Source organism: Lepus europaeus, chromosome 13 (assembly GCF_033115175.1).
Source record: "Lepus europaeus isolate LE1 chromosome 13, mLepTim1.pri, whole genome shotgun sequence".
NCBI classification, from domain to species: Eukaryota; Metazoa; Chordata; class Mammalia; order Lagomorpha; family Leporidae; genus Lepus; species Lepus europaeus.
This window is the reverse complement of record NC_084839.1, coordinates 66,019,076-66,032,433: the sequence shown is the minus strand read 5'-3', so window position 1 is coordinate 66,032,433 and position 13,358 is coordinate 66,019,076. Positions and strand designations below refer to the sequence as shown.

General features: G+C 38.5%; 1 protein-coding gene across 13 annotated transcripts in view; it reads left to right on the top strand.

Moving 5' to 3' along the window:
- TIA1 (TIA1 cytotoxic granule associated RNA binding protein) overlaps positions 1-13,358 on the top strand; it is a 40,822-nt gene that overhangs the window by 16,561 nt on the left and 10,903 nt on the right. For 5 of the 13 annotated variants that reach the window (XR_009867813.1, XM_062209594.1, XM_062209596.1 and 2 more), the window contains exons 2-7: positions 1,974-2,070; positions 6,140-6,238; positions 6,743-6,797; positions 6,970-7,002; positions 8,203-8,290; positions 11,500-11,575. Coding sequence is in view for 12 of the 13 variants with exons in the window: in XM_062209594.1 (XP_062065578.1) it covers positions 1,974-2,070; positions 6,140-6,238; positions 6,743-6,797; positions 6,970-7,002; positions 8,203-8,290; positions 11,500-11,575 (448 nt within the window). In the remaining variant the exon portion in view is untranslated. Of the gene's footprint in view, positions 1-1,973; positions 2,071-4,335; positions 4,491-6,139; positions 6,239-6,742; positions 6,798-6,969; positions 7,003-7,595; positions 7,715-8,202; positions 8,291-10,695; positions 10,762-11,499; positions 11,576-13,358 lie in introns of those variants that run through there. The other 8 variants (XM_062209600.1, XM_062209598.1, XM_062209599.1 and 5 more) reach the window with 6 other exon arrangements.

The window sequence follows — 13,358 nt, the reverse complement described above, 5'->3', positions numbered from 1 at the left end:
ACTCCCCAGTTGGCCATGGTGACCAGAGCTATTCCGAAGCCAGGAGCCAGGAGCTTCTGGGTTTCCCACATCGGTACAGGGGCCCAAGGACTTGGGCCATCTACTGCTTTCTCAGACCATAGCAGAGAGATGGATCGGAAGTGAAGCAGCTGGGACTTGAACTGGCACTCATATGGGATGCAGGTACTACAGGTGGCGGCTTTACCCGCTACACCACAGCACCAGCCCCCTAAGCCAGACATTGTAAGTTGGTACCGTCTGTATCTGTAAGTGCTGCCAAGTGCATGTGAGAGCAGGTGGAGTCACAGGCAGGCTGTAGGGGCCATCATCCTACCCTGTCTTTAAATGCTATTTGTTCCTGAAGAGTCAACAGTTTTTTGGTTTTTTTTTTTTTTTTTTTTTTTTTTTTTTTTTTTTTTAGGGTTTGCTTATTTGAAAGGCAGAGTGACAATAACAGCTAGGGCTACTCCAGGCAAAATCCAGGAGTCAGAATTCCATCTCCCATGTGGGAGGCAAGAACCCAAGTACTTGGGCCATTAGCTACTGCCTTATAGGGACGTTAGCAGGAAGCTGGATCGGAAGTGGAGTAGCCAGGACTCTTAGCAGGCACTCTCATGTGGTGTGCTAGAGTCCCAAACTGCAGCCTTAACCACTGCGCCATGACACCAACCCCAGCACTTTTCCTTTTGCCATCTTCCAGTGGCTTCAGAGTGAGAACTCTATGTGTTTGATAGAGAGAAGAAATCGAATCCATACTCAGTGGGCTTGTATAGATGTTTATTTTTCTGGTGGGAGTTTATACCTTTCAGATCCTCTGAAGGCTATCCAGCAGAAGGATGAGAACACTTCTTGGGAAACTGTATGGTTTGATTTCAGAAGTGATATAAAACTCTAACTCTGTAACATAGTAGACATAATCTCATTTCAGAATCCCATTTTGGGAAAATTTATGTGTAAACTCTTTACATAAAGATATAATAGGCTGGCGCCGCGGCTCAATAGGCTAATCCTCCACCTTGCGGCACCGGCACACCGGGTTCTAGTCCCAGTCCGGGCGCCGGATTCTGTCCCAGTTGCTGCTCTTCCAGGCCAGCTCTCTGCTGTGGCCCGGGAGTGCAGAGGAGGATGGCCCAAGTGCTTGGGCCCTGCACCCGCATGGGAGACCAGGAGAAGCACGTGGCTCCTGCCTTCAGATCAGCACAGTGCACCAGCCACAGCGCGCCGGCTGCGGCGGCCATTGGAGGGTGAACCAACAGCAAAGGAAGACCTTTCTATCTGTCTCTCTCTTTCTCACTGTCCACTCTGCCTGTCAAAAAAAAAAAAAAGAGTCATGTGGTCTTGTATAATTTATGTTAATTTTGTTAGTCATATTATCTGGTATCTCTCTATTCCCTTTTACCCTTCCAATCCGGATGTTCAAGGAAAGGTTTCCCATCCCTTTGGGAGCCTCCACACCACCTTGTATGTGGCTCACATGTAACTTTTCAAACATTTGTTCATTGCATAAGCAAAGTCTACCTAAATTAAACAGTATTAGTGGAATCATATGAATTAAAAATTGAAGGAAAATTAATTTTCTCAGTAATAGTAGAAGTAATTGCAGGGCTTCCCAAGATAGATTTTATCAAATATTCTGTACATCTAATAATTATTCACTGGAGAATTTTAAAAGCATATCTTCCTAAGATAAGTCTAGATATTTAGAAACATGCTTTAATTTGCAAACCCTTGACTCAAACATGCATATACGAAGAGACTAGCTTCCCCTCTACCAGCAGTGTCTAATATATTTGCAAATAACCTATTTTACCTTTATTTTGGAAGAGATTTTTAGATATTGGCAGATTTATAAGTTACTCCTAAATAGTATAGTTTGAGCAGAGATCTACCTATTCTCTGAAATCATTTTTTTAGTAAGCGACTTGAAAAAGAAGCAAATCTAAAATGATAAATTGTTTTTCTTTGTGTTTCAGATATGTTGGTAACCTTTCCAGAGATGTGACAGAAGCTCTAATTCTCCAGCTCTTTAGCCAGATTGGACCTTGTAAAAACTGCAAAATGATTATGGATGTAAGGGTATTTTACTTATTCAACATTATTTTGATAACATTCATTATGTAAAGCCCTTACTTCTGGAAATTCTTAGTTTGAATAGTTTAAATGCAAAGGGACTTTAGTGAACTGGTAATGAATCTCTTGGTGGCTGAATTAATTTGATTTACTAAATGAGGGAAGAAGAAAGTAAAACTAATTTCTAGAACAGATGAAAAGAATATGTATGCTCTTGTTTTAAGAAGCATTGAGGCATCCGAATTACTTACCGTGTGGTAGGCTTTTGGTGTAGCAGTTAAGATGCCCATTGAGATGCCCACTTCCCAAATCAGAGTGCCTAGGTTTGAGTCCCAGCTCTGCTGTCCATTTCAGCTTTCTGCTGATGTGCAACCTGGGAGGCACAGGTGATGTTGCAGGTAGTTAGTCCCTGCCACCCATGTGGGAGACCTGGGTTGAGTTCCCAGCTCCTGACTTTAGCATGGACCAGTCCTGACTGTTGCAGCCATTTGGGGTGTGAACTCCATCCTAGTCGCCCACAGAGGTGGCAGGAGCCTAAGTACCTGGGCCGTTTTCTACTGCCTTCCCAGGCACATTAGCAGGAAACTGGATTGGAGGTGCAGCAGGCAGGACTTGACCCAGTACTCCAATGTGGGATGTTGGTGTCACAAGTTGTAGCTTACCTCCTGCACCAGAGCACCAGCCCCTTCTGTAAACTTTTGGTTTTCTTTTTTCAGGGAAAGAAAATTGTGTGTTTGTGTGTGCGTATCTGCTACTTTTCGGACTTTTTTGTGTTCTGATTTAACTGTTTTATAATTCATATTTTAAAAAGTGATTGTTTGAAAAAATAAATAAAATTTAAACAATTTTAAACAAAAGTAGTTGAGAGTAGCATTAAGTCTCACAGTTAAGATGCCTACTTCTGCATCAGAGTGCTGAGGTTCAATTTCCCAGCTCTGACTGCTTTGTTTGTTTGTTTGTTTGTTTTAAGAATTATTTATTTATTTGAAAGGCAGTTATAGAGAGAAAGACACCTTCTCTACTGGGTCACTCCCTAAATGGCCATAACGGCCAGGGCAGGCTACAGCCAAGAGCCTGGAACTTCACCAAGGTCTTCCACATGGATGGCAAAGGCCCAAGCACTTGGGCCATTTTCTGCTGCTTTCCCAAGCACATTAGCAGGGAGCTGGATCAGAAGCAGGACTGGTACTCATAGGGATGTTTGCCTCACAGGTGGTAGCTTAACCTGTGCCAAAGCACCAGCCCCACTGCTCTGGTTCATGACTCCAAGTGTAGATCCTGGGAAGTAGCAGTGGTGGCTCAGATGATTGGATTCCTTGCTCCCAGCTTTGGCCCTGGTGCAGCCTTGGCTCTTGCAAACATTTGGAGAGTGAACCAGCAGATGAAAGCTCTCTGTTGTCAAGGCTGTCTCATAATACTGCAGGGTCAGGTACATATCAGAGAGCTGGAATCAACAAATATTTTCGTGCTTTCCAATCTATCACTTTTAAAAGGGATTTGCTTTGAATAAAGTAGAAGAGATATCTATACTTGAAGAGAAAAGACAGGGAAATGATGTGGAATTTAAAACCAGTCTTTCCTTGATCAAAGTTTCCTTCCTTATCCTAGTAATAGCATTTATGTAATACTTGCCACTGTCAGTTATTTTAATATATTATAAGAAATGCCAGATGGAAATATAAAGACATATTATTAAGAAGTTATTTCATGTGTGAGAAAATGAAGCAAAACAAGAATTTGTAATTTTATCTGTTTGAATACAAACCCTCTCCATTAGTTTATGTACTGATATTCTCCTTTCTCTCTATCTGGTCATATATTTCTTTCCCTTTCTTTCAATTAATTAATTAGATATAACTTCCATCTGCTTGTTTATTGCCCAAATGCCTATGGTGGCCAGGGCCAGGCCAGGCCAGAGCCAGGAACTGGAAACTCAGACAGGGTCTCCGACACTGGCAGTAGGAACCCAACCACTTGCACCATCACCTGCTGTCTCTCTGGGTGCCCATTAGCAGGAAGCTGAATTATAAGTGGGGCTGGGACTCAAACTCAGGCTCTCAAATATGAGATGCAGGTATCCCAACCAATACCCTCACTGTTCCCTCAGGCACTCACTCCTGCTCCTGTATTTCCATGGGTGAAGCTCACTAGACAAAATGTTAATGACTGCCTAACCTACTGAAAAGACCGACTAGGCTAGCCTTTGCTATTTGTTATAAACCAGGGTGCCTAAATTTGAATCCTGTCTCTACCTCTCCATTCCAGCTTCCTGCTAATGCATTCTCTGGGAGGCAGTGGGTAATGGCACAAATACTTTAGTCCCTGCCACCCATGTGGAAGATCTGGATGGAGTTCTTGGTTTGGGCCTGCCCTGATTCTGGCTGTTGCAGGAATTCGAGAAGTGAACACATAGGTGGAAGGTATCTCCCTCTCTCTCTCTGCCTTTGAAATAAATAAATAATAAGTAATTTTTAAGTTAAAAAGAAAGAAATGTAGACTTATTTTGTAAGTCCACATTCTAAAACTTCACTTACCAGAGATAGTTTTCAAGACCTATTTACTCATATTTCTGAAACAGATTTAAGGATAAGCTAAGGTCTTCTACCCAGCATGTCAGAAGCAGCAAAGACATGTATATTTGTAGCAATAAAAAGTAACATAGGGTGCTGGCACTATGGCATAGTAGGTTAAGCCTCCATCTGGGCTGCAGGTCTGGTTAGTGTCCCGGCTGCTCCTCTTCCATTTCAGCTCCAAGCTGCTTACGGCTTGGGAATGCAGTGGAAGATGGCCCAACTGCTTGGGCCCTGCACCTGCTTGGGAGACCCAGAAAAAGCTCCTGGCTCCTGGCTCCTGGCTCCTGGCTGCAGATCGGCTCAGCTCCAGCCATTGCAGACATTAGGGAGTGAATCAGCAGATGGAAGATTTCTCTCTCTCTCTCTCTCTTTCTCAAATAAATAAGTAAATAAATCTTTAAAGAACATGAAAACAGAAAAGTAACATATAACAGGGAAGGGATAGAAAAATGATAGAAACCAAAGAAAAACTATACATGTCTAGTCAAACTTCCGTAGCTGAAAGAAATGGTTATACTTACAAAGTAAGAAACTACAAATTCAGTAGTTGTAGAGGAAGAAACTACAATTTCAGTATTTATAGCTATATAACCACTTAGGACACTTTAAAAACTTTTAATTTGGGGCTGGTGTTGGGACTTAGTGGGTAAAGCCACTGCCTGCAATGCAGGCATCCCATGTGGGTGCCGGTTTGTGTTCTGTCTGCTTCATTTCTGATCCAGCTCCTTGCTAATGACCTGGGAAAGCATCAGAAGATGGCCCAAGTTCTTGGACCCCTGCTACCCATGTGGGAGACCTGGAAGAAGCTCCTGGCTCCTGGCTTCAGCCTGGCCCAGCCCTGGTTTTTGCAGCCATCCAGGGAGTGAACCAGCAGATGGAAGATCTCTCTCTCTGTAATTCTGACTTACAGATAAATAAATAAATATTTTTTAAAATTTATTTTTATTTATTTGAAAGGCAGAGTAATAATGAGAGAGAGAGAGAGATCTTCCATCTGCGGGTTCAGTCCTTGGATGGCTACAACAGCCGGGGCTGGGCCAGTCTGAAGCAAGGAGCCAGGAGCTTCTTCTGGGTCTCCCACAGGGGTGCAGGGCCATCCTCTGTTGCAATTCCAGGTTCATTAGCAGGGAGCTGGATCAGAAGTGGAGCAGCCGCAACTTGAAGCAACGCCCACATGGGATGGAAGCACGGCAGGTCGCAGCTTAACCCACCACCCATAGCACCAGCCCCATAAATAAAATCTTTTTGAAAAAAATTCTTAGTTTAAAATTTAATTATACAAATATCATAATAGCATGTCAAGAAGATAGCTTTCCATAAAATGTTTGTTTTTAAGTGTTTACTGTTTTCTCTTAAAATTTACTTATGGAATGGTCTCTTCATTCTCCATGACCCGGTAATTGAGTTATATAAAACTTAACTTTTCAAATGTGCCTAATTTTAAGGTAGTGGGGGAATAAAGCCTCACGCTGGCTTTTGTGGTTCTTCTCCAACAGACAGCTGGGAACGATCCCTATTGTTTTGTGGAGTTCCATGAGCATCGGCACGCAGCTGCCGCACTAGCTGCTATGAATGGGCGGAAGATAATGGGTAAGGTAAGCTGTCATGATTAAAGTAGGTGACTTGCACTGGGAAATTTAAGATACATATGGTCCTGTTTCCTTTTGGAAGCATTAAATTCACTTCATAGCAGAAGGTCCATTCATCACATTTCAGATTTAGAAGGGGGGAAAAGGGATTCAGAGGACAGAGGTCCATGTTTGTGTTAGTATTCTCCATGGTGCCTTGTAATGGTAGATACTAAAATATTTGTTGAATTACTGAAACTTGGATGAAATGTCTAGTAACATTGGATGCTAATGAGGAAAAATAAAAGAGAACAATTTTACTTGTACTTTAGATGAGAAAGATTAATTAAATGCTAACAGAAATGTATAAAAATTAGGATTTGTCAGCATTTAAGTGTAGGAGACTTTAACTGAATTGGCAGTCCCTTGAGTGTTTCATCTGAAACGTAGCACTTCCCTGTGTGTTCATAAATGCAACTCTGATTTTGAGCTTTATTTTCACAAAATATAAATGTAGAAAAATTTTTTTAGGAAGTCAAAGTGAATTGGGCAACGACCCCCAGCAGTCAAAAGAAGGATACAAGCAGTAAGTACATCCTGTAAACTTCAAACCTTTGTTTTTATTATACTCATTAGTTTTACTATAAAGCATATAAACATCATACATATTCGCAGTAATATTTTGATCGTTATCCTAAGATATGATTTAATGTGTTTGTGTTAATAAATTTAAGAACAAATCTAATCTTTGTCATCAGGTAGTACCGTTGTCAGCACACAGCGTTCACAAGGTAATTGTATCTTCTTAAACATAAAATGAAATATCTTGAAAGGGTATTCACTAACCATCTGAAGTGTTTTTGTTTGATGTTGGGGGAGGGAAGGGGTGGTGGTAATATTTCTATTTGTCTCTGGCAGTATTTTCCCCCCTTCTTCCCAGTGTTGACCAAGTGTGGCTTGTCCACTACCTTGGTGCTAGTTCAAGCTCTGTGCCCTTGGTAGCAGCTGATGCCTTAAAAATACTTTCACCATCTAAAGGGCAAGATACCCTGCTTCCTTGAGGTCTCCATCTGGACTTCCTATCCAGATCTTCCAAGTGCTTGAGTTGCTCCTGAAACTGTTTCCCAAGGAGCAGCGCAATATGTTGCTTAAGGCCTGCCAGAAAGGGGTAACTTCTTTCCAAATATGCCTTGTCAAAAGTGATATGTGTGTGTTCATTTTGAAGTGTTGGTCCAAGGATTTTGCATTTTTAAAGTGTTTCTTTTATGAGAACTGTCTCTCTTTTTAAAAAACTTCAAATATGGGTTGGTTATTTCTCTCCAATGCTTTTTGATGGTTCTGATATAAAGTGAAGGGATTATTGTTTTCATTCTGTTGCCTTCAGTCTTAGTTCACTTGCACATGGATTCACATAAACTGAATGGTGTAATGTCTGGGCAACCAAAACTGTTGGCTTTTGAGAAAACTGTCAAATACTTTAACATCAAACTGTTGCAATGCAAGGTATTTCTTTGATTGTTCTTCACAAAATATGGTTAAACCAAGTGTATCATGTAGCTAGCTTCAGTCAGTTGTCTTAACTGAGGCAAATCCAGTCTACATAACTCACAGTACCACTATTTTATTTTAATTTGTAAAGTCTTAGTATAGTGGTAAACCGAATAAAAGTAAACTACTGTTATAATGCTAACTAAGTCATTATACTTTTTTTTGCAGAACTGAAACTTGTTTATTATTAGTTCTTAGGCCAGTATAATAATTGACTATTAATAGCAATATAAATGTCAGTTTCCAGCTAGAGATATCAACCTTTTAAGGAGGTTCTTTCCCATGTTGTTACTGATTCATTGTATTTAAAATTTTATGGACAGGACTTGTATAGATATAGACTAGTGTTTTATTTATACTTTTTTATAAACCATGAATTATTTTAATATTTAAATTCTAAAGTTTTATTTTTCTTTTCACTTCCCCTTCCTTCCCCTTATAAGATCATTTCCATGTCTTTGTTGGTGATCTCAGTCCAGAAATTACAACTGAAGATATAAAAGCTGCTTTTGCCCCATTTGGAAGAATATCGTAAGTAACAAATGTTAATTAAAAACAGTCCTATGTAATTTGAAAATAATTTTATTGTTAATTTTGGGCATTGATTTTAACACTTGAATATAATACATTACATTGTTTAGAGATCATTCAGGAAGTTAAGAGCCAAAGATTGTTTTCCTATTGGTGGAGAGATCTTTCCACTTAGGCAATTTTGGTACTTTTTCAATTAGCATTAGCTTTTAAGAGAGAAATTTGCCATTGTATGTATTATAGTTTCTTACATAAATGTTTGCTAGCTTGGTGATGATCTTTGGTAAACTTGTGCTGGGACTAAGGAATTTAGACCATTTGGGCACTTCTGTGATACCATGCATTTTGTGTCTAGATAATTTAACAAAAAGAGACCTTAACAATTGAACCTTTTAAAACGCAGTTCCATGTTATTCCTTAGGTATTCCACCCCCACGCCCTTTTTTAACTGTTAACAATAATACTAGTGCCTTATAGTATTTTTGTGGAGCACTGTCTTGCTTGCATTTGTTATTAATCATACATTCTAGGCCCATTGTAACTGTCTCCCTCAAGATAGCGTTCATCATAAAAGAACTTTACTATTTTGGAAGGCATACCATATTGGAATAAGAATAAAAAGTTGCTCAAAATTCTTAGGAATAAATGTTGAATTTAGAAAATAATTTTTTAGGGTTTCTTGTTGCTTTGTTATTGTTTCAGCTAGAAGAGTAGTAAAAAGAAAATGGCTAGCTTGGTTTGAACAAGCAGCAGAGATGAGAAGGTGAGGATACTGGAAAGTAAATGCCAGTGGCATTGGTGATGAATCTTGGGAGTTTTATCCCTTGAAGAGTTGTAGTTCCTTGGTAAGAGAATGACAATGCATTGTGAACAAGGAATGGCCAACTTTGAAGGCATTCACAAAATTAGGGCTTATAAATGGACTCTTCTGGTAGACGACATTTTTGTTGTGAGAGCTGATGAGGACGATAAGTGAGGCTTTAATTTCTATTACTCTGTCTTAGAATTGTAATACTGGTGAACTTGCTTTTAAGAAGATACCTAGACATAGAGGGTTTAGTTTTTGGCCTCTCAAAGTCTCTGTAAATCTCTTTTCAGAATTTTGTGTGTTTTCATTTGGTGCAGAGAATCGTAAATTTCATCCCATTCTCAGTGTGCTCACAGGACCATAAGAGGATTGAGAACCCTGATTTATATCTTTGCTATAGCTTTTTCAGAGAGAACTAGTAAGAGTTGAATGTATTTCAAGGCTGATATTTCCTGAAACTTTAAGAAGAAAAAAATCAGCAGTGTGTACACATTAAGTTAGCTAAAAAGTTTACTAAATGCTTTGATTTGAAGTAACTTTTTGAGAACATGGTACTTTTAGTTTGGGATTAGCCAAAGGTCATTTAATAATTGACCTCCTAATTTTAGGCGTTTCATGACTTTTTAATTGTGGATTAGTAACCACTTTGCAAAATATATTGGTGTCCTGTTTTTAGTCTGCAGATTTTCTGGTTGTCCCATGGCTGTTGACATTCGCACTATTTTTCTTCATAGGACCTTTTTTAAGTTTTAGAATTTTCAGTTAAGATAATATATGAGGGTACTTGGAAAAGTTTAAGGAAAAATAGAATTAAAAGATAAGGGTTGTTTTGCTGCAAATGGTTTTTGAAGTTCTTTTATGATTTTTTTTGTAATAGATGTTTTCCATTAACTTTTGGAAGAGTCCTCATGTGTTTGAGCTTTAGGCTATGCAAAGAGTTAGCTTTCTGACGTTTAAAGGAACCAATTAGTAGCATATCTTTGCTGTTGTTATAGGTGCTGTATTGATAACTGTCTGTTGAAGGGTTCTCATGATTCTCAGATACTTTCTAGAGAGTACCTAAAACTGTGCTTGCTTTACAGAAGCTGTGTAGTAAGTGGCAGTCTATTAAAATATTTAAAAATATGCTTTCCCTAATTCACACAGTTTAAATCCTTCCTGTTTCTTGAGTTTAGAGTAGTCTAGCAAATAGTTGTAGACATATATCAGTTACCAAAATAAATGCATGTACCGTACAGATAACTCAAGTGTTTTTATATATAGAGAAGTGACTTACATTAGTTTTCCCTTTTCACCACCACCTCTTTGTCATTTTGACCCTAAACACTTAGTAAATAATTCCTAAATTGACCTAAACTATGCTTGTGTACCCTAATTAATATAAAATTACATTGCATGGCTTTTTGACTTTTGTTGTACAAGTGCCTGTTTTGTTCAAGTGTCCTGAGAGAACAAGCATTGTGACATACCTGGCTAACTTAAAAGCAAATTGCCTAGGAAGCAAAATTTGAGTCCAATTTTTTGAGGTATGGAGTTTTAGCTGTCATGGCTGGGTTTTTACTCAATCTCAAATAATAGGGCTCTGGTTATTTTGCAGAGTGTCTCTGAAGAATGGACAGAATTGCCCTGGCTAACTACAAGCTACGGTTCACAGTGGATAAATGTTGGCGTGCTTTTTTACTTTCTGACTTTTTAAAATTTTGCTTTTATATCTTGTAGTTTTCAATCAATCTTATATAAATGAATGCTATTAAGAAATTCAGTATAAAATCTTCTCTTGTATAGTTTAAAACTAAAGTGTGTGTCTTAGAATTTTTCTTCAATGATTTAACAGTTCTGAAAATGTCAAGTTCTCAAAATTTACCCTAGTCCAGAAAGGGGGTATAAAATTGATCTGAGAAAATGAAATAATTACTTCAGGGAATATATACCTTTTTAAATCTTTTAGTTTTCAGTTTTCTATTTTAAATTTTTAATGGTTAGGTGGAATACTCATGATATCCAATAGCAAATTATAAATTGCATGGTTAAAGAAAGCCATTCATTTAATGTGACTATGAACCTTACAAGTGATAAGTAATTCATGTGAATAGCTGCTTTCACCATGCTTCACATTTAAGTTTAAAAACCCTTTCGAAGTAGGAGGCCCTTTCTGTACAGCATATATATATGTGTGTATATATATATATATATTTTTTAAAAGTTACTGAGATTTGCATGTTTATAAAATTAAGCCTCATTTGCTAATAAATGATAAGTTTTATAGAATAAATGATGAATTTTCATTAAAGGTTCACTTTAATGAAGGTGAAAGAACATGAAAATGAGTTGTATGAAATTGTTTTATATCCAGAGGACTGTTTACAAGCCTGAATCCACTTCTCATGGTTTCTGTTTTCAGAGACGCCCGAGTGGTAAAGGACATGGCTACAGGAAAATCGAAGGGATATGGCTTTGTCTCCTTTTTCAACAAATGGGTGAGCTCAGTCAAAAGTGCCTGTGCAGTGCTTGAAGAGGAAAGAGTGGAAACAGTTGGCCTAATTATTCATCTTCCTTTCATCTGCTGTTGTTCATTTCTCTGAAAATTAGCATGCTTCTTAGAGGGTTCTTATTTGGTTATTTACTCAATATTTGCTTATTAGCACCTGATATATACCGGTACTGATTTTCACACTGTCGATAATAGAAATGCTTAAATTGTCAGCCAGCCAAAGGTAGATGTTGAAAATCTCATGTGTGGATGTAATTCATTATCTCCATTTGTATTTCCATGTTAATTTAAAAGTAGGTGATAAATGCTCCAATAGATGGGAACTTCTGCATGTTTTTAATTTCTCATTTTCTCCTCTCATTTGTGAACCCTCACGAAAATCAGTTTGCATGGGCTTGAAATTTCTGGTTCTCATAGAAAAAAGAAAGAATAGTACAGTACTAATTATGGAAAGGTTTCTACCAAGTATTGTTAGATAAAAAGTTAATTTGTGTCAAAAGGAAAAGAGACCGATTTAGTGAGAGGGGTGTATGTGTGATTTCCCTGAAGGGATAAACAAGAAATCTGTGATAGAATTTCCTGTTTGGTGGTAGGTTATCAGAACTAAACAGATAGAGGATAGGCTAAGAAGCTTCTCAGTATATTATACTTTTTGAAAAATGTTTATTTTTATTTAAATGTAAGAGCAACAAAGAGAGTGAGAGACCTTCCATCCATTGGTTTTCTCTCCAAATGCCCTCAACAACCAAGGCTAGGCTAGGCCAAATACAGAGCCAGGAGCTCTACCTGGATCTCCCAAGTGGGTAGCAGGGACTCAAATTCTTGGCTATTACCTGCTCACACCCCTCCTGTGCATTAACAGGAATCTGGACTTGAAGCGTGGGCAAGACTCAAACCCAAGCACTTCCATATGGGATGCAGGTGTTCGAAGCAGCAGCTTAACCCACCAGGTCACATTGCCGGCTCCTGTATTGTACTTTTTGGTGTTTGAACCTTGTAAATGTATTGCCACTTCAAATAATAAAGAACTTTGAACATTTTTAGTATGCTAACTGAATGTTCAAAATAGTTAAATATAGCAGAACCACACTTTCAAACACATAGATAGGCATGCTTGGTGGGAGAATTTATATGATTAGTCTTGGAATATTCCCCAGGGCCTCATTAACCTTGGGTTTTACTGTGTTTTTTTTTTTTTTTTTTTAATATTTATTTATTTATTTGAAAGGCAGAGTTACAGAGAGGCAAAGAGAGAGAGAGAGGTCTTCCATCCACTGTTTCACTCCCCAAATGGCCGCAATGGCTAGAGCTGCACTGATCCAAAGCCAGGAACCAGGAGCTTGTCCCGGGTCTCCCACGCGGGTGCAGGAGCCCAAAGACGGGCCATCTTCTACTGATTTCCCAGGCTGTAACAGAGAGCTGGATCCGAAGTGGAGCAGCCAGGACTCAAACCAGTGCCCATATGGGATGCTGGCACTGCAGGTGGTGGCTTTACCTGCTACACCACAGTGCCAGCCTTGGTTTTATTGTTTTACTTTTATATTACAACTATTGGCTGCCAATGATATGTATAGAAACACTACCTTATATGTTAGACTGCTTTAGAACAAGCCTTTAAAAGTTTTTTAATAGTGTGAAATATATTTTTGAAAATCTTATCTTTAGTAAATGGAATATTTGAAGTAAATAACTCCAGGTCAAATTTATGAACATCATTTATAATGATATACTATGCTATAGTGGTTCCTTCTGGATTCTTTTTCTGTTAA